The sequence below is a fragment of the Ixodes scapularis genome, unplaced genomic scaffold (genome assembly GCF_016920785.2).
Source record: "Ixodes scapularis isolate PalLabHiFi unplaced genomic scaffold, ASM1692078v2 PGA_scaffold3__209_contigs__length_174095766, whole genome shotgun sequence".
Taxonomy (NCBI): domain Eukaryota; kingdom Metazoa; phylum Arthropoda; class Arachnida; order Ixodida; family Ixodidae; genus Ixodes; species Ixodes scapularis.
The window spans coordinates 118,265,366-118,287,402 of record NW_024609868.1 but is presented as its reverse complement, the minus strand read 5'-3'; the positions used below and the strand labels follow the sequence as shown (position 1 = coordinate 118,287,402).

The following is a 22,037-nucleotide window of genomic DNA, read 5'->3' as shown; positions in this document are numbered from 1 at the left end:
GTCGAGAAGGTAAACGAACCAGCGGAATGAATCCAGGCGCATGCATGTCGTCGTAAAGAAAGATAAGGTTAGAATTTGTTTGGACCCATCTGATCTTAACATATAGCTATTGCGCGAACATTACATTATGCGGACGTATAAATATGTGTTTCCACGTCTGCACGGCGCCACCGTTTTTTTTACAATGGATGCGTTGTCGGGCTTCTGGCAAATGAAATTGTCAGAAGCAGTTCCTAGATATATACCATGAGCACACGTTATGGCAGATACAGGATTATCCGTATGCCATTCAGAATATCAACACCCCCAGAACTATTTCAGCACCCAATGCACGGCATCCTAGAGGAACTGAAGGACATAACAGTCGTCATAGACGACATCCTAGTTTGGGTAACCACGATAGAATAATATGACGTTAAAATGAAGAACTTGGTCCATGGAACGCTGCGAGAAGCACGATTTCAAGTTGAATCAGAAGAAGTGTCGCTTTCTGCGGTACGAAGTACAGTACCTGCCACATTTTTACGACTGAAGGTCTGAGCCTAGATCCAGAACGAGTCGAGGACATCCTTTCTGTTCCGAAGCCCAGAGACCGTAAGGAGTCACAAATATTTTTTTGGCATGACCAACTTTGTCGGAATGTTCGTACCAAATATGCATACTCTCTGAGCACCATCACGCAAGCTGCTTAAAAATATATCGCTTGGGTTTGGACTGAACGCTAACAAAGCAGTTTTGAAACGATCAGCGAGTCGCTTATCAAGGCGCCAGTACTTGCGTATTTCGAGCAAGGTAAGCAAGTCACGTTGCCAATTAATGCCAGCCAAACCGGTGTAGGTGCGGTGATTATTCTAAACGAATATCCCAGTGCCTACGCATCATACTCCTTACCAAAACTCAACCAAAATACGCCCAGATTGAAAAAGAGACGCTGGCTATAGTACACGGATGCAGCAAGTTCAACGATTATATTTTAGGCACTGATCTTTGACTATTAAATCGGATCATAAGCAACTGGAGGCAATATTCCGGAAACCCCTCTGTGACTGCCCGCTCCGCTTACAAAGGATAAGGCCAGTGCTTCAGCAATACCCCATTACCGTGCAGTACAAGCCAGGGAAAGAATATTTTCTTGCGGATGCGTTGTCAAGGCTGCCAACGAGGGCTATGCTAAAGGACGAAAGCGATCAGTTTCAAGTAAACGTTGTTTTCACGCTACCTGTTTCAGATGCACGAGTGAGGGACACCCTCCAAGCGACAGAAAACGACGAGGCTTTCATCCAGCTCCGAGAGTATGCATCAACATCCTAGCCAGCTGAAAAACGAGAAGTTCCGGAGTAACTTCAAACGTACTGGAACTACAGAGACGGGATGAACGTGGAAGATGGGCTGGTTGGTCTTCAGGAGCAATAAAGTGGTAATTCCAAAGGCCAAGTGAACGGAGATTTTGAAACATTTGCATACTGCACATGCGGTGAATCCAAAATGAAGATGCGCTCCTGAGAAATGATGTTTTGGCCAACCATGTCATGCGACAATAAATTAATTGTAAAGTCATGTGAAGTTTGCACAAAGAATAATCCTAGAAATGCAAGACTACCATTAGTGAGCCATGAACTGCCCCGCCTACCGTGGTAGCTGGTGGGGCTAGGCCGGTTCTTCTACAACAATTGTTGTGGTAGATCGGATCTTGTACGTTTGTTGACTGGTGATCGTTGTTGTATTCTACTTTTTTCTAAATGAAGGACCTTCGACAGTCCATGGCATCTTCAGTGGTATCCGCCTGAGCAGAAGTCTTCGCTGCTTATGGGATACCAGCCAAATGGTGCAGTGACAACGGACCCCCTTTCAGTGCGGAGCACAAGTCCTCTGCTCCTTGCACGTGGGATCCGATGATGTCAGAATGCCGAGCTCGTATTGGCTGATTGAAAAAATAGTGGGTAGAACTCAAGGCCTTTAGGATTGAGGTCTACTAACTATCCTTTAAATTAAAGCCACTCAGAGCTTGGCGTTGTTGTGACGTCACCGCAACCCCCGTGCAAGAAGCGGACGACTTGCTCTCCGCATAGTTACAACTTCAAGGACTTTGAGAATAAGTTTCGAATCTTTAACGCAACGTCAGGCCCTCACCAATCTCGCTCCAATGGAATGGCTGAGCGCACCATACGATATGCAAAGAAACTGCTAACAAGGTGCTCCTACAACACCCTTGACTTGTGCAGAGCCCTCCTGAAATGCTGCAACAGCCCGAGGGACAGCCTGCTCAGCTCACCAATACAGAGGCTAATGGGTCGTCAGACACGAACGCTGCTTCCGGTTCTGAACTGCTGCCTGGAACCTGCCGCCGTGCCGAACAAATGAGGTAGGCAACCGACTACGAGAAATCCGCAGCAAGCACCGGAAGTACTACAACCATACGAAGACCCTATCTGAACTACAAAATGGTCAGCAGGTGTGCACGTATGACACCGCTTCACGAACGTGGTCTCTGGCAGTCGTCATAAAACGTGCGGTGCCTTCGCGCTTATTTGTGATCGAAACTGGTGACGGGCGTGTGCTACGCCGAACAAAATAGCACCGGCATGGGCCGGCGCCTCAGCAATATCAGCCAGTCACCACGGCGGCTGGTGAATTGCCGACGCAGCCGTAGCAACTGGTCACCACAGCGTTTGCTGAATCCACTGGCCGCCAAGCCCGGAAAGAGCCCTCAACGGGAGCCCCACCATCAGAAGACCCTCAAAGCCACGAGCTCAAGAGGAGTTCAAGGCAAAGGCGGAGCCACGTCAGGTACCCAAAACCAGGACTTTAAGCGCGATCGTACAAGGTTAATATTTTCTCTTCCTTTACCTTTTTTTCCCCAACTTCTCGTTAAAATTTGTTTTTGTTCGAAATAGATAAGATGTATCGCAGCGTAACGAACTGATGCCAAGTCAGCCTTGCCATCCTCATCACAGCTGCGCCGCTAGGGCATACTGTATATAATAACGCCTCACGGTGGATACAATAAACATTGTTGACCTGAGAAAATATCGTAAGGGTGCAGGCGATCTGGTGTTTTGATGTTTCCGTTTTTACCCCAATCTCAGGTTAATTTAGCATGATCGTTGACCGCGCTACTTGCGTACGTGTCATATACGCGACGGCATCTTTTTTTTTTTTTTTTTTTAAATTCGAGCACGAACGCCTACATCAATTTCTTCTTAAATTATTTTATTTTAGACATACATTAGGTAATCTAGGTTATATAAACATTATCCCCGATGTCATAATGACTAACACTAAAACTCCTTCTCATGGTCTGGCGACTCTTGATGGGAGTTTCATGTAGGCGTCCGGTTACATCACAACACCAATTTTCGTCAAGTATCAATGCTAGGGATTATTTCTAAGTGTACAGAGATCTAACCCATATTCGAGCTGGCTAACAAAAAACTCAAGATACACATCCACGAAAAATGGCGCAGACATCTTTATTTTATACGATTAAGAGGATATAACAATGCCTCGATAATTCCAAAGAATGTGTACTGGTTTGATTGGAAGTACTACAATTAGTTCGTATAAAATGCCAAAGAGTAGTCAGAAAAATCAGAAGCAGAAACCGGCGAGTCAGAAATGAAAGGTGCCATATCGACTACTGCAGATATAAATTTGCTCTGCAAAAATTGTTTCAACACAGTGAAGTGTTTATACAACGCCGGAATTCAGGAATCAAAACCGAATGTCTATTTTCCGGCCTACCCGGATGCCACTGACATTCCTTATAATATTTTCGAAGAAGCTACTTTTAAACGGAACGGCTTCAGCTGAATTTTTATTATACATTGGCTCACCTGAAAAAATTGCGCAGGACCAGAGACGCTCCAACTGACTAGGAGTTCATGAGAACTGAGTGGGTCTGCATGTAGACCAATGGGATCTGGAAAAGGATTTACGCACACATCCGAAACTTTCCCTCTTTTGCTACGACCTACGAATGCATAATATAAAATGCCTTCGCGTACATTATAAGGTGTCATCTCAAAACCTTAAATACCAAACACGTTTTATTATATGATTTTCCGATTTATAAGAAATGTAATCTAGGGAAATCTTAAATGCGTGAACATGCAGTTCTTCTGCGAGACATTTTCAGACAACCTTCATGGTATTGTGCATTATGGCAGTAAATGTCGCACTGGTTTGCTATACCGGCATGCACAGCTGAGCTAGAAATTAGTTCAGAAATTGAATATACATATAAAGCGTTTTATTGAACAAGTCTATCATATCTGTAACACACAGAGCACGCTCCAACATATCTCCGGCTTTCAACAATATATGTGTAGGGATGCGATACTAGCTTGAAATAAGTTAAATCAAATGTCTGAATTCACATATTTGCATCCTTGCTTGGCTTCCTTAACGATATATGCTCCATTATTGCTGATTACAAGACATAATTGAAAGACACAATTCGCTTATCAATAGAAGGGCAATTAAAACTTAAAATATTTCCTCCAATAATTTTGTTTCGAATTAGTTTCTCTCCTCATTACAGCTTCCATATTGTCTAGAGCTAACAACCACTCTGAGACAGACAATTATGCTTGCAAATCTAGTCTAAAGATATTCCGGATTGTTACTTAAAAAAAGCTATTATATGTAAGACTTCCACTGAAATGAAGGTTGAGTTCTAGCAGAAGCGAATATTGATTGTCACTTTCCATTTTAATAAATAAAGAACGATAGGTGTACAATAGCTACTTGCCACTAGGAATAGTAGCTATATCCTGCGAAATCTCCGGACTTCGAAAGGTGATGTTACGGTTTTCCGCGGCATTTTCTGCCGAGACAAACACCCTGTACTTTTCTCCTGGTTCAAGCCACAACCTGCAGTTCATCCAATTTTGATCATCGGGTCGCGTTGAAGAAATATCGAGTTCCATATTTCCGGGACGTCCTCTAATCGGACTTCGTGGTTCCCATCGAACGTGATATTTGAATGGCAATCCATTCCAATTAACAGGATCCACGATGCGTAGTTTCACATTTTTTTGCCCAGTTGAGATAATCTTGAGCTCCCTTGGTGCGGAAGGATCTGCATAGAAAAAAATATACATACAACCGGAAGCAGGTAGTTACACTCGGAAATTTACCAATATGGTGATAAATGCAGATCAAATATGCCTACGCATCCCCAGGGGCAGGGTTCCAGTCCCGGCCGAGGTGCCTGCAATCTGCGAAGGCCGACAGCGGAGACGATGACGTGAAACCGAAATATTTCCAGCTGTTCGAAATTAATCCTCCGTTTTCCGCTGGGGCGTGCCAGATGACCCTTGGTGGTTTGCACGTAAAGCCCCTATATTTGACTTTGATAGACACCAATCATAAATGTAACCTTGAAGCAATTCTTGTAGTACACATTCGTGCTGCGCGCCCTCAAGAATGAGGGATTTACAGCGTGACTCCAGAAACAATTTACAAGGTTTTCTTCTCCTCAAAAATAGACTACGCATCTTCGAAAGCTCAAACTCCGCCCAAATGTAGCACTAGTGGTTTGAACCTGATACCAATCTTTCAAAACTAACCGTTATCTCCATCAAAAGCTATCGATGATTTTCCTACATTATTTAATTAAAAAAGCTGGACGACATATAGCTCTCAAATACATTAAGCTGAATGGTGCCAGTGACCGACAACAATAAAAAAAGGCGACCAGTTTCCCATTGAAAGTTTTAGTAAGTTAGAGAACTTTTTAATTAGATAATAGTTCTTTTTGACTCTTTAGCATCTGGTTTGGACCTCTAGCACTACAATTAAGAGGAGAACGAACGTTCGGCAATACGTATGTTATTTTCGCGGTGAAAAAACCCTTCGAGGTATTTTGGCGTCCAAGCTGCAGAGTCACTAAATAGGCTACGCTTCAAATTGAAGACACCTCGGTCATCTTGTTGCTTAGAAATATAGCTGCTAGTTATCGTAAGTTGTATTTTTTTGTTGCAGAAAACACTTTCCAGTCCTCATAAAATGTTAAAACAATCCTCGATAGAGCAAGACGATATCGCTAGAGCTTCTTGATACTGTATCTACAACTCAGGAAACAATTTTTTTATTCGTAACCATCGCCATCTACCGCTGGTTCGCAATAAGCATCATCATGGGCGCACCCACAAATTAATCGGGAAATTAAGTTCCCATACTCTAAGCCTAGCCCATTTAGTTGTTTTAGGTCAATAGAATCTGACATTGATAAATTTATGCAATGATCTGACCTAATCCTTATGAACACCAACAACGCACAGATATTCAGTTGGCGCCACCATCAAGTCTGACTCCGCATTTTTCAGCCCTGGATATTTTGTTTGTAAGTAATCCGATAACGCATCGGAATTGGTTATTTTTTTTTATAAAACACATTATACGCAGATAGGTTGTTTGAAGCGAGTCACGTAAATTGTAGAATGATTGTAGCTCACAAATTGTAGCTTACGTATAAAGGAGTTTTCTTGTTTCCAGGACTTTCCTGGATTAAGAAAAGGCAGAACTTCTCGGAAATACATTTTGTATCTATAGCTTTATTTCGTGTCTAACTGTTAAACAGCCTATAGTAAACCATTCGCACGCTACTTCTCGCCTCGGAAACAAGACCCCTTATCTTTTTATTTTCTTTTTTTCTCCTACAATCGGCCTGAGACATTTTCAAAAATCGGAGTTACCCCCCTGTCCCTTGTGGCTTGGGACTCTCACGGTCGTGTCCTGGTTTCTTAAAAGGAATGCGACAATACACGACCATTTTTTTGGCCGATATTAAAGATGAAACCCAAAGATCCAAAAACTATGGACGAAATAAACCACGAAAAAACGCCTCCAAATTTACAGATAAACATACCGCGAGAACATGGAACTCTATATATATACCGTGTCATGGTGCCAATCAGAGTTTATTTTGTGTAGTTTTGTCAGCAAAAATATTTATATTCATATTATTTAATCTTTAATAAAATGTTATTAAAGATTAAATAATATGAATATGAATATTTTTGCTCACATATTTTCGCCCTTGTTCGTTGGTTTTCCTTGTAAGAGTTGTTTAACTGAACTTATGAGATAATTTTTCAGAATGCAAATAGGATTTTTTCTTTCATTATTTTTTTCGGTGCAGAAAATTGCTATTTTAACAATGAATCAGGCCAGAATTTGTATGAAGTAAATCAGTCCGAGTTATTATTGAATTTCTCTGGAAGAGTCGGGATAAAAGATTTCAATGCAGGAAGAATTGAGGTAATTGTATTGCTCGCTTTCCTTAAAAAAAAAGCATTCCTCTGAAATATTATACCTCCATAGTTCTATTTTATTGCGCAATTCATCTGAAACAAGTCTAAGTCGATTGTAGGGTTATGCTACAAATAAACTTCAAACAGACAAAGGGGTGTCCTTTCCTTAAGAACTCCCCTTTCTTTCCGTGTATGTTGTAATTTTTTTTTTCAATCATAAATAAAACTGCCGATATTTTTTTTTATATCTTAAGTGAAAGATCACTTACTGTACGCATGCGTTTGAAGTTCCAAAACCACTGCTCGTCCTAATCTCATTGGACGATGAACGACCTCCTCGCTATTAGTGTAAAACCTCGTCTCAGTCGCGCTCTTTTTCAACGTGTAAAACCTCCTCAGTGTAATGTTGTATTCGGTCCACGGTTTCAGACAGGATACATTGTATTCCGTGAGAGTGGGCTCCAAGGTCTTCTGGAAGGTGTGGCCCAGCGATCTTCCGGTCAGAAAGTAGCCGCTGAGTTCCAGTGGAAATCTGCTGTTTCCAAACAGCTCGACACCCGTTGACCACGTGAGAAAGGCAGAGTTGTTCGTGATGTGGTTTGCAGTTAGCAGCAGGTCCTGTTGCAGGTATTCTCTCGGTGCTAGATGTTGTAAGATAAACAAAACACGATGTGTTACCAACTATTTTAATTTTACACCGTTCATTTTGCATTCAAGTTTCAATGGTCTATCTATAGACATTGAGAGGTTAACAAACGCAGGGCGTAGCCAATTGTGTTCAAGCCTCCTGGTTCGCGCTTTGTACTTCGGCCTTCTTATTAGCTAATATTACAATCTGATTGGCTGCAGGGCCATTACCATATACATGGCACTCGCCATGCATATTATAATGTTGTACGGGCAAGCGCTGACAACATTGGAACTTTGGAATCTAAAGCCTGGCAGCGAACGGACCTACCCGGTCTACTGAGTGACTGCCTCGACGTCGTTGCTACAATGCGCACCATCTGAAATCGAGTCTCCTGTGGTCTTTCTAACGGCCACGTTGTAAAAATGGCCCAAAAAGAAGACAACGTGGCAAGAGCGCGGGAAAGCACTCAAGCAGAAGAACGCCACTGCCGGGTACGGCCATCGAAAGGGACAGTTCGTAGCTTAGAAGTTCATCAACTAAACTTTTACAGTTCTGGGGGTTGCAGGATGGCGAATGCTAAACCCGTCAATCACTATTGATCGGTGCCCGAAAATATTTCTTTCAGATGAGGACTATGACGCTTCGGAGCTCCATTTTGACTTATGCGCTGCGACGAACAAGAGGGACGATTCTAAAAATATGCTCTTCTTGCAGACAGAACTGCGCGGATGATCTGTTTTGGTGTACCCGTATTGAAATGTGAAAGACGGTGAAAGGTTCTCCCCGTCTGTCTGAGACCATGTCATAAAGATGTGTTTTCCGGCTCAACGAGGAATTGCTGCTGCGCAATTCCGCGCGTAGGCACCCAGTTGACAGGGTCAGAAAGAATGCTTTACTTTTTTTCGGTGACGCGCCAACGTACTCGTTACCTTTCCAAATGTCTAACAAATAAGGTATCTGTGTTACTATTTTAGCGTATCTTATTTCATTTTACGTTACTCGTTCTTTTTAATTTTTATTTTTTTTAGCTTTAAGTTAAATTATGTTGCCTTTTGTGAACTCGGCCAAACAGGTTCACATTTTGTTTCTTCTCTATGGCATTATTTAAAATTTCTTCGTTGAGAAAGTTAACATTTCCGCCCCGGTTGCCAAAACGAATCGCAAGGTTATTCATGGCAGCGAAGCCACAACCGTCCTTGGTCGACCCTCCTCGAAGTAACTGCCTCTCTATGTGTAGTTAGTTTCACACGAAGGCTCGTTTGGGCAATGAGACATCCGCGATAGGTTCACAAGCCAAGTAAATCAATGCCCTTTCTTCTTATCCCTTTCCGCTCTCACCTTCTTTTTGCCGAAGCTTGGACAGCAAGCAGGCCTGTCGCTCCAGAAATCATTCATTATAATTATTTTTTGTTTATTTTACCAGTTTGTTTATTTTTTTGTTTTTGCTTTAGACAACCAGAACCTACCAAGGACGAGGCCATGACGCTTTGTTTACATTCACAGGTTATATGATGGCCCTGAGAAATAATCCTCAAAGGAACGCGAAAAAACACACAAAAAACATAAGAAATAAGTACTTAGATTCTTTCCTTCTCGCGTCTTGTCGCTTTTTTAAAGCGACAAGACGCGAGGGGCTGTTATTTTGCTGTATGTCAATCGGCGGTCCTTGCTCTCCAGCTTTGCGAACTTCCATTTTTATTCTTGAAGGTTAGCGTTTACTCTTTGGCACACTGGGGTTGTATCACCTTGTGTGGGAGGTAGGAACTTTGAAACACACCGTGAAACGTTCGTACTCTCCAGTTTGATCCTCAGCCGGTATGTTATGTTACCATCATGTACATCCCAAACAGCTATAGCAACGAAAGCGATCAAGTCTTTTCGAGCTAGCCGCAACACTTGTCAAGTGGGCTCCTCCGCGTGTGCCGCGCAGAACCTATTTTTTGTTAGTCTTGAAATTTCTGTGCAGCTTTTGTTCTTGTGAAATGGGGGTGTGGTGCGTAGTGCTATTCTCTTATAACAACCACACCAGGCATCGGAGTGCTTGAGGATCGTGGCAATCAAAAAGCTAAGCTGTTTTGTTTTCAAATTTTTGCCTTAGGGTGATTCCACGTCAGTTCATGCAATGGTGGTCCGGGTCATAATTTTGATATTTTTGTTAAACATATATACAAAAGCCATGTTCTTGGGTGGAACATTCCGCTATATATGAACGCCGTAACGTTTTTTTTTTTTTTTCGCTGAGATATAAAATAGAGAAGCTCGAGGCGTGGAAATTGAGATTTCACTATGCTTCTTTGCACAGTCGTCATTTTCTCATCGAAGCTTTCACGTTACCATAACTTTTTTAATGAATTTCACAAGATATGTACAACGCATACCCAAAAAATTAAAAATATCAATAACATATTTCTATGCAAACAAAAAAGTCAAACATGGCATAAAAACACGTTTAGAGACATATTCACAATTTTTTTGCACATAAACTATCTTCTATAATACTTCACAAAACATATCAAAATGCGTGCCTTTGAATTTTCTTTACGAATGTATAAATATAATATGCCCACCCTTAATTGTTTTCTTGTTATTAACGCGGAAATGCGGCTGATTTCACAAAATGTGTCAAGATTGGGCGTCAATATTTCAAAAACTCCCTCTTTTATTTTTTTTAAACTCCCCTTGGCAGTTTGCAGTGACATGAACTAACCTGTGATGGCAAAACATTGAGTAACATATGACCTCCGAATGGGAAAAGCTGCGACAAACCTTCACTCGAAGCGAGCCGACGTCTCGTTATAGCGGCTTTGCCGCATAACGTCCCCTTCATGGAAGCGTCAAAAGCTGGAAAGCGGGACTCAGTCGTAGAGAGCGGAAAGTCGTGATGTTCCGAGCATTGCTTTATCGTTGTGTGACTATAACCCCCCCCCCCCTTCCCCCGCCCTGCCCTCTTCTTCCCGCCCCTTACCACGAGCAAGAAACGCCTGCGAACGTCACCGCTTGCGGTAGTTAGTAATCGTAAGCACAGCACATTGCCTTAAAACCCAAAGCTGTGAAGAGTCAGTTACTGCAAAATAAGGCGACAGTAGTTGTAAGGGAAAATATGCATGTCAGTTGTTCAGGAAACATTTCAATCTAAACCCAGAGACGAGGAAAAACAAAAATAACGGACAGTGCGAAACGAACTCTCAAACGCAGCTGAACTTATTCACAAGAAGAATGACAATAAATGCATGTCCACGCGGAAAGAAATAAAATAGGGAAGATCAAGACATGCGACCGCAAAGGCTTGACCGAACCTAACCAGACAAACTAAATCATCCAAGGTTAAGGACAGCAACGGGAACGGGCACCTCTCCCAAGGACCTGAACAGATAGTTTGCACCACGCTATGCGAACCGACCGAGACCGAACCCCTAACCCCCTCTTCTATTTTACTGCCGTAACCCCCTTCCCCAACACACACACACACACACACACACACACACACACACACACACACACACACACACACACACACACACACACACACACACACACACACACACACACACACACACACACACACACACACACACACACACACACACACACACACACACACACACACACACACACACACACACACAAACTACACTCCATCACCGAAAACCCCAAAAACATTAGAATATAAAAAACTTTTAGAAGGTAAAAAAAAAGAAAAAAAGACGGCCGACTATCGCTATGCTTAGAGGAGACTCGGTGTCTTTGGTGCTCAATAAGTGGTACTACAAACAAACAACACCAGCTTAACCATGCGCGACGCACCGATTATATCTACAATGGAAGACAGAAGTTGATAACCACAAGGACATTTTCTTTTCGAACTCTGACCGGACATTTGGAGCCAGGAGAGAGGAATTCAGAACCTCTCAAATAGGCGTTTGCGAGGACGTTTGAAGTTCTGTCATTTACGAAGCGAGTAAGAGTCTAGTGTCAAATCGATGAGCCATGGCCCAACGATTCAGCACCGTGCGATTGTTCTGTGTGGACTATCTACGGAGACACAAGAAGAAAGTGTATAGCGATAAGCACCTCGTATCGGTAGGGAGACTCAACAAAGTACGGTTGGAAAAGCTACTGGCTCCGCGGACAGTGAACAAATCTGACCTTTTATGCCAACATTGCTACAAATACCTCCAGAATGAGATTGCTTCTCCTCACAACGTGAGTACATCAGACTCTTCTTTCCGGGACTCTGGTGAAGTTCAGGCTGAAGTGAGTCAAGAATTGTGTGCTGCTAGTCCGTCGGTAACTCCATTTAAACCACGTAAAACCATTAAAAAAAAAAAAAGGCGCGAAGCATATTTGAGGAAAAAACAAGCTCAAGTGAGTTCTTCGATTAGAAGAAAGCTGTCAGGCGTTTATGGCATGAAAACCGGCGAAGACAGTTGTGAGCACTGCGCGGAGTGGTTTGACGCGTTCCGCGAAGCACTGAAGGCATGCAGTTCCCACCAGGAACGCAAGCGATTGTACACGCTTCTGCGACCAAGCATCTCGAAAAAAGAAATATTGCGTCTGGTGCCAGAAGCGACTGCCTACATGATTGATCAAACAAAAAAACTGAAGCGTAAAGGTTGTGTATGGGCAACCCCTGATACCTACATGGGGAAAAAGGCAAATGCCGAAGACGTGAGAGTTGCACTTGAGTACTACACACGCGACGACCTCGCATGCTCTATTCAAAGCCCCAACAAAAAGGACGTCGTCAAAGCCATGATCAACGACAACAAGACCAAAGTCGTAAAAAGGTTTATCACCCGCTCTATTAAGGAAGCTTACCAGCAGTTTAGGAAGGACCATCCCCATCGAGAACTAGGCATCTCTAAGTTCTATTCCCTACGACCAAAATGGGTAAAAAAGAGTCCCGAGCATGAGGTGTGCGCTTGCATATATTGCGTCAATTTTCAGTTGCTTTTAACGGCAATAACAAATGCCTCACAGGAGACATTTACTGAAGACGACTTCAAGCGCATCTACCTCTGCAGCGCTCCTCAAAACGATTGCTTCCTCCGCCGTTGCGAAAAGTGCCCAAAAATGCAGAGCATCTCGCTGCAGTCGTCCATCTCGACGAAGACGAAGAGATCTGTTACGCGTTATGGGACGCCGGCGAACTCGTCAAAAATGTTATGGACACTTCCGCTTTCCTAAAGGAACTGAAGTCATGGAGCGAAAAGTATATGAGGCATTCTTACATCCGTGACCTTCAACGAAGCCTGATACGTGGCACAAGAACCGCCTCACCACGCAAGGCAGTGATGTTCCACTTCGATTTTGCGGAAAATTGGACAGTCATCTTCCCAACCGAAGTGCAGAGTTTTTATTGAAAAAAAACTCAAGTGTCTCTCTTCACATGTGTGGTTACGTCCACGCAAGGCACGGAAAGCTTTGCCGTTGTCAGCGATGACACGACACATGACACAGCTCACGCTCTTCTAGCCACAAAAGCCATAGAAGAGTATGTTGATGAACATTACCCGCTCCGTTCTGAAATAATTTTTGTATCAGACGGAGCGGCGGCGCATTTCAAGAATCGCTTCCAATTGCGCGAATTATCTCGGAAGCCGTACTCTTTGGCAAGATGGATATTTTCAGCCACTGGACACGGAAAAAGCGCTTGTGATGGAGTAGGTGGTGTTCTTAAACACCACGCAACGCTCACCAACTTGAGATCTTCGTTCAACTTAACGATTGTCACCGCTAAAGACTTTGTGGAAGTGCTGCGTGAAAAAGTAACAAATGTCTGCATGTTCCACCTGTCTGCGGAACGGGTTCGAGAGTTTCGTGCGGTGAAGCAAGTAGAATAGGCCACCGTAAAACCTGTGAGAGGAATCCAGGCATCTCATCTGTGGAAGTCATCATATGCCGAGAGGCCGGATGTATACATGGCCATTTGCGCAACTGAGAGTTTTAAGCTTAGGTATGCATAGTTAGTGAATTTGCAGAGTGGGGCCGTTTTGTTTTTGTGAATTGTAAGCTAAGTAATGGTATTCCAGCCTAAAGTACATTTGCGTGCCAGTTATACTAACCCCTTCTGAAAAAAAAGAATTTGAAAAATATAAAATGCATGCCATAACTAACGCTCAAAATATTTGGTGCTGTGCGGCAAAGCCGCTATGACGAAGACGTCGGTTCGCTCCGAGTGAAGGTGTGTCGTAGCTTTTCCCGTTTGGACGTCATATGTTACTCAATGTTTCGCCATCACAAGTTAGTTCAAGTCACTGCAAAGTGCCAAGCAAAGTTTAAAAAAAAAGAATAAAAGATGGAGTTTTTTAAATATTGACGCCCAATCTTGCCACATTTCGAGAAATCAGCTGCATTTCCGCGTTAATAACAAGAAGACAATGAAGGGTAGGCATATTATTTCTATACATTCGTAAAGAAAATTTATAGGCGCGCATTTTGATATGTTTTGTGAAGTATTATGAAAAATGGTTTATTTGCAAAAAAAATTGTGAATATGTCTCTGAAACGCGTTTTTATGCCATGCTTGATAGTTTTGTTTGCATAGAAATAATTTATTGATATTTTTACTTTTTTGTGTATGTGTTCTATATATCTTTTGTAAAACGCATTAAAAAGTTATGGTGACGTGAAAGCTTTGATGAGAAAATGACGACTGCGCAAAGTAGCATAGTGAAATCTTCTCGATTTCCACGCCACAACCTTCTCTATTTTATATCTCAGCGAAAAAATTTGTTACGGCGTTCATATATAGCTTAATGTTCATCCCAAGAACATGGCTTTCATATATATTTTAACAAAACTATCAAACTTATGACCCGGACCATCATTGCATGAACTGACGTGGAATCCCCCCTTATTTGAATTTTAGTAAATATGTTTTACGGCTGCGGTCGTGACAAATTTCTAAGATTAGTTCAGTGACGTTTTTGTCTGTCTTATATCTTTTTTTACCAACCGTTGCTACTATTCGTGCCAGCCGAGACAAGTTTGTTTTTGCTGGTGGAGTAAATGTGCAGGCCGAGTTTGCATGCATAGTCGCGAACGGAGTGTGTATTTAGCCTACTATTTTGATTGTGTCTTTTGCGTACGCCGTTGACTCGACTTATCACTAAGAGAACTATAGTTTTGTTTTAGAGCGCAGCTCTTAGGGGCCCGTTCCCGGCTTGAGCGGCGTCGGCGTCACCGTCGGCGTCGGCGTAACCAAAGCCACCCCAAGGTCACGTGGCCCCAAAGGTCATCCCAAGGTCACGTGACCCACAAGGTCACGTGACCCCTCCCCCGAAGTCACGTGACCTCGGGTTTTGGGTCACGCGACCTCGGGGGGTCACGTAACTTTGGGTGTCACGTGACCTTGGGGTCACGTGACCCCCCAAAGCCATGTGACACCCCCGATGTGACGTGACCACCCCCAGGGTCACGTGACCTCCCCGATGACGTCATCGTCACTGATGACGTCACCGGCATCCGCATCGCCATCGTCATCATCACTGATGACGTAGTCAGTGACATCACTGATGACCTCACCGGCATCCGCATCGTCATCGTCATCATCACTGATGACGTCATCAGTGACGTCACTGATGACGTCACCGGCATCCGCATCGTCATCGTCATCATCACGGATGACGTCATCAGTGACGTCACTGATGACGTCACCGACATCTGCATCGTCATCATCGCTGATGACGTCATCGGAGTCCGCATCGTCATCGTCACTGATGACGTCATCAGTGACGTCACTGATGACATCATCGGCATCGTCACGTGAACCCCCAAGGTCACGTGACCCCCCTAGGTCACTTCACCCCCCCCCCCCCAGTACCCTTACCTCCTCCTCCTCAAGAGCTGCGCTCTAATTCGGTGTTACAGGGAGTAGTAAACGGCTTTCACTTTTTTTTTCACTCGTACGAGCGTCGCCTTTGTTACTACTAATTACACTTGAGTTGGCCTAGGCATCTTTCCACCGGATGAACCTAGTTTTTATGTCCTTCTAGGTAATTTTCGGTTTTCTGACGTGGTTTTGATAATTTTTTTAATGCCCAAATTTCTTCGTGTTTTACATATACGAAACATACGAAACTTTTACTCCGTGTTTTACATATACGAAACATACTTACAAGACCTTCGGAAGTGAATCATTTAAATAATCGGCGAAGTAGCTAGCGGTCTCCACTCTGCGCGTGCCCGTCCGCGTGCGCTGGTTTGCCGAATTTTTAAAAGAGATCATTCTGAAGATCCTTAACGTTCCCCTAAACAAAGGGTCTAATGCATTACTCCTAAAAAAAGTATTCGTTCAAAGCAGAGGGAAGCTGTCGACGCGCGGTGACCTTTCTGCTCACAACAGTGTTTAATTTAAACAAACTGTATTTCTTAGGCCTTAGATCGCGCATGAAATAACTAGATTATTCGCAAAAAAATAAAAAAAGAGAGAACACAGTCAAAAACGATCTGAATTAAAAAAAAAACAAAAAAACATGCATATGTATGTTACGAATTTCACGAACTCATAGTACACAATGAAGTAATTCTGTAAAAGTTAAATTGTTGTCTAAGTTCTAACCCTCGGCCTTTCGCTGTTAAATAATAATGAAACTCAAAGTAACACAAAAGTAACCTTCGCTATATTTGAACGTAACTGTGACGGTACTTCGTTTTATTTACAGGGAGGTTACGAATATTAGTACCGCATTAAGTTGTGACGAATGAAGGAGAAACACTACTTGTTACTGATTTTCGGTAACGGGCAGTGTGCTCGCGCTGTTAGATCAGGTTGTACTACGGGTGCATGTTGTACTGTTCCGAGGAACAATACGACATGCTCACGTACCACCTGATGAACCTTATTTGAAAGGCATACGCTCGGATCTTTAAGGACCTTTCACACATTTGCAACCGAGTGGTACCAACTTAGACAAGATCGGTTTTTAAGCCTCTTGCGACAGCTTAGGACCCGATGCGCTGCTGCGGAGCTGGTCCTGCGCCGTCGCAACATGCTTAAATACCTGTCTTCGCTCAGTCGGTCTTACTCAGTTGAAAGTGTGAGAGCGGGCCTTAAAAAACCACTGAAATAAAAAAAAAGATTTTTTTATTTTAGCAGCCTGGTTGGAAAACACGTGTCGTGAAATTAATTTTACGCGAAAACAAAGCGTTTTAGAGCAGTATTGACGGCGCGAGATTTATTTTAAATCCTGCGCGCAAACTCCACGACGTCACAGAATGGTCACACACACTTTCCGCCCTAACGAGATGGTCATACACTTTCTCCACCACAACGTGATGGCGAAGCCAATAGGCCTCCTGCTTTGCCCAGGAAGCGCTGCGTAGAAACCAGAGCCGTACATTAGGACAGTTTGGACAATGGGCGGAGCAAAGGCCACCGCCAGCGCCGAAAACTCCTCCCGCGGTTAGAGCGTAAACTAAAGATACGATACAGCGTCGACCAATCCGGAGACCGCAACGTCATAATATTGCAAACGACATATAAAGCAGTAAAGACAAAGGCACAGGCGCGTGAGCCTAGCTCAGCGAAATGCTTTTGTTTGTACGAGCACTCGTGCATAGAAGGCACTTTCCAAAGCAACGCGCTCGTGCCCATGCCTTTGTCTGCATGCGCTGCTGATGTTTTTGAGATAAGTATCGATGACAGTTTGCTATGGGCCGGCTTGCTAGAACAGCGTCTCAGCTGAGACTGGTTGAAAGAAAGCGGTGCAAAGGCTGGGGCGCGTGAGCGTTTGAGACGCGGAATCCCGCTCGGCTCGTGCACTGGCTTTGGCAGTGCTTTCTTTCCCCGTCGCAGCTGAGACGCTGTTTCTATACTCCGTTTCACCATATGTTGTACCGCAGGCTAGAAGCGGGAGCTCATAGCGTTGACAGCAGCCCTTAGTGCACGAGAGCTTGTGACACCGAGACGTGCCCTAGAGCAAGGAGCTCGCGCTTGTAGCCTTCCTTACGGTACATCATAAGGTGAAATAGAGTATAGGGAGTATTCACTGGCGGCCATAGCTGTGTGCGCGAATGCTGAGCGCGTGCTGATGGCAAGCTTCCACCGTTCTTTTGCAACGTGCATTCCGCACCATCAAGACTGCCGGTCTATTGATGTAAGCTCGTTCTGAGCATGCGCTCTAAACAGCACCACAAATATGGAATCTAGTGAATGCTCCCTAGAGCAAGTCCAAGTCGGCCCTGGTTTGGAGCGCACGTTCGTTTATTCTACACTTGAATATTGGCGTGACGAAAGCCTCACATGCCCAAAGATTTCAGTCACTTAGAGCTAAACCTTATCACTCTAGCGACGCTAAAACGGCTTAAATTAGTCGTGTCACATATTTAGAGCTCACGACCACCCGTAGGGGCTGTTTCGAGACCTGTGGTTGGCCCCGAGGTGCTCGCCTATTCAAACCAATGTATGGCCAAACTCTTCCCATTAACGGCTCTGGTAAAAACGGGCTTGTAGCGCCCCCTACGATTTGTTTATCGGTATTGGATAGTACAAACTTGCGCATTTGAATTTATCCCGCGCGAAAGCGTTAGCTGGTGTATGAATTGACTTCTTGCGATTTTTTTTTTTTTTTTTAAGGCACGGAATTGAGTCAATTTCTAACGTGTAAAGTTTCTTTCGCTCCTCAACACCTCGCAAAGGGAAGAAACTCAGCGATGCATGCTACTACAAGCTCCGTCCACGCCGTACAAGAAGCCGCCATTTTGGTGTACGTTAGCTGTCAGTCGCAAAACAGCAAACTTTCTGTAATGTCGAGCTTGAGGTGAGCATCGCGAGATACGTTAACGCGCCTTGTAAGCAAAAACTTCCAAACTGCAGTGCTTCGTAAAGCCAACGCGATCAGCTGATGACCAACCTCATAAATGCACGAAAGCAGACGCAAGGGATCGAGAGACGACGGGCCGTCTGTCGGCCGAGCAGATCATTCCTACTGCAAGCGGCTTCTCGACCTCTTGGAGCTTTTATTGCGCATTTTCGCTGTAAGCCTGAAGCCTAGTTCACATGCAGCGGTTTTGGCCCAAGAGCGGCGCGATTTCTGCCGTCGCGGCGCTCTGGCCAGCACCAGCAATTCAGTGGCACGAGCGCCGCGACGGCAGAAATCGCGCCGCTTTAGGGCCAAAATCGCTGCATGTGAAACACGCTTAACGCAACAGAAGATCAGAAATAGGAGCTCCGCCTTCAGCACATGCTTCTTGCCCTCTATAGTGCGGTGGTGCGCGTGCACGCTCATCTTTTCAAAAGAGAGCTCTCGCTGGATGCAGTGCTTTTACTGCTGATCCCATGTTCCAAAAGAAGTAGTTTAATCTGATGGCTCCACTGGTCGAACAGTGTAGCCTGTTCATGTTCGTAAAATTCGCATGATATACGCTTTGATGGTAGACACGGCCGCTTGATCGTTGTGTCATGCTTAGCAGAGCAACCTGGAGAGCGAGAAAAACAATTGTCTCGCTTACTCAGTGCCCTAGACGGCTAGTATAGACTCGATGCGGTTTCGATGGGATTCTGTAGAAGCTAACTCCGGGGTTCTTGCATTTCTTGATAGTTGACTACGCGAACGCATCGAGGGCGCTTACTACCAGTTTTGACATGCTTGGACGAAGGAAAAATTACTAGCTTGCGGCGATCTCGGGTCCCCGGGGTAACGTTGTGCGGTGGAAACTACGTGTGATACGTTTTGAGTTCTGACCACGCGAACGCGCAAATAACAGCTGCGTGCAGAGGTAAACAGCCGCCCCAACAGGTTTGTTAGAGTGCCTGGCCGCGGGACTTGTGCTACTCAGACACTCTATCGCCCGTCACCGGAGAGCGCCATGATACGTGCAAAGCTTCAGCGCAGAAGGCCTATCCGCCTCTTTTCACGCGCCCGAAAATGCCGAAAGAGAAAACCAGTGGAAAGGTACTGACTGCCGACTAAATCGCGCCTCGCGCCGTCAATATCGCTCTAAAAAATGTTTTTTTTTTTTTTTCGCGTAGAATTAATTTGTTGACACGCATGTCCCAACCAGTCTGTTAAAAAAGAAAAACAAAAACACATTTTTTTGTGGTTCTTTAATATCTACAACGACGCCCTTGTCCGGGACCAATTCATTGCTGAAATCGACGACAACTTCGGGTGCCATGTGCTCATTGCTGCTCCACCATCTTCGGCAGCTGCAGTAACCGCGGCCACCCTCATCGGCTGACTTAGCAGGGCACCGAGAGAGACGTCCTTTACTGCTTCTTTGCGTGAGGACACAACAGGCATTGCTACGATAGCGAATATCGCGTCCGTCGCCTCTCCGGTCCCTTCACACGCTTTCAACTCAATAGAGCCGACTGAGAAAAGACCGGTTTTCAAGCCTCTTGCGACAGCTTAGGAGTGGTTGCGCTGCTGCGGGGCTGGTTCTAAGCCTTCGGAAGATGCTAAAAACCGGGCTTGTCTCAGCCAGTTCTACTCGGTTGCAAGTGTGTGAACGGGCCTTACAACCGGATGCACCGCGGCGAGCCGGTCTTCAGCCGTCTTAAGAGGCTTAAAAACCGTTCTCGTCTCACTCGGTCGAAGTCAAATGCAAGTGTGTAAACGGGCCTTTAGAGTTCCTCGGTCCCTACAGGAACAAGAGTGGCGCGTCTGTTTTCCATGTGCCACCGCACCGCTATTCGCCGAGATCGGTCACGTGAGGAGCAAGAAATCTTCACAGTGCAGGAAAGGCACCGTGCACGCGTCCCAGCATATGTTCCCCTGTTTTTGCCTCCTTCTCCTCCTTTCCTGTCTTGCATGCGCGGCGTTACGCTCGGGGCACTATTCGCCGAATTCAGTCAAATGACGAGCAAAGAAAAACCGGCGCTACGGCCACGAACGCGCAACTCTGGCTCCCGTATGGAGCCTATACAGGAACTCTACACTCTAAGAAAAAAAGGAGGAGAAAGGTAGCAACAGCGACTGTTCCTCCTTGTTCCGGACAAGTTGCCCAGAGAAGGGAGGAACGGCAGTTCAGATGAATAGAGGAGGACGAGTTCCTCCTTGTTCAGTTGGCGCGATTCCAATTTCGAACACCAGCGCGTGCGGACGTGGAATCATGAGCTCCAGCGGAGCGGTTTTTGCGGCCCGGCCGGGCCGCGGTGCCAGGGAAGACGCAGCGTCTACTGACTACCCGACTATTCTGCCACCCCTGCCGACTGGTTCTGCGGTGTTAAACACCGTATTTTTGCATGCTGACGTTCGTGGCCGCCCGTACCGAGTCGAGGACTTCCGAGACACCCCGCAGCGTCTGGAAATGCTCCCCGAAGTCGCCGCTTTGGGAGCATACCAGATGAACCACGTCTGGGCTGTGACTTTCAAGTCACCCGAGGGAAAGCGGAAGGCCCTTGCCGCCGGCGACCTCGTCGTCAAGGGGCGGCGGTGCCTCGTCATCGACCCGGGAGACCGAGACATTCGCCTCAAGCTTCACTGGATGCTGTACCATGTTCCTGATGACGAGGTGAAGGCGGCGTTGGCACCGTACGGCACTATAATCGAGGTGGGCACCGAGAAGTGGCGAGTGCAAGGCATTCTGGGCTGCACGTCGATGACGCGAACGGCTGTCATTCGGCTCAAGCCTGGGCTTACACTGGATGACCTGCCGCATCAATTGCGCATCGCCGGAGGGCTGGCGCTCGTCGTAGCGCCGGGCAGGGCGCCACTCTGCCTGCGCTGCCAGCGGACCGGCCACATCCGCCGTGACTGCCGCGTGCACAAGTGTGAGTCGTGCCACCGTTTCGGCCATGACGCTGACCAATGTGTGAGGACTTATGCAGCGGCCGCAGGTGCCCGAAGCCGCGAGACAAACGCCGAGCACGTCATGCACGAGACAGACGCGGAGGAAGTCGCCGCGAGTGCCGCTACAGCTGCCAAAGACAATGAGGACAGAGCTAAGGATGGCACCTACCCACTAGCGTCTGCAGAGTTGCCGAAGATGACGGAGGCCACGCCAGTTGCCGTGGCCGAAACGAGCCTCGACCAGACAACACCATGCAACGCTGCGCCGGGTGAAGGAGGAGGAAGAGGCGAGAGCCGTCGAGCCAACGACGTCTTCTGAGGCGCAGCTAAGCGTCGACGTGGATATGGCCGACACCGGGGCTTTGGCCACGAATCGACCACAGGAACTCGATTCGGATTCAGACTCGGACGCGG

At 45.5% G+C, this 22,037-nt stretch overlaps 1 protein-coding gene and 1 pseudogene across 1 annotated transcript in view; one reads left to right on the top strand and one right to left on the bottom strand.

Moving 5' to 3' along the window:
- Positions 1-327: 327 nt before the first annotated feature.
- Positions 328-2,466, top strand: LOC121837279 (annotated as a pseudogene).
- A 2,276-nt stretch (positions 2,467-4,742) lies between these two features.
- LOC121837278 overlaps positions 4,743-22,037 on the bottom strand; it is a 50,518-nt gene continuing 33,223 nt past the window's right edge. Inside the window, exons 3-4 of the mRNA XM_042292862.1 lie at positions 7,526-7,897; positions 4,743-5,080 (exon numbers count right to left, since the gene is read on the bottom strand). Of these exons, the coding sequence (XP_042148796.1) occupies positions 4,743-5,080; positions 7,526-7,897 (710 nt within the window). The remainder of the gene's footprint in view (positions 5,081-7,525; positions 7,898-22,037) is intronic.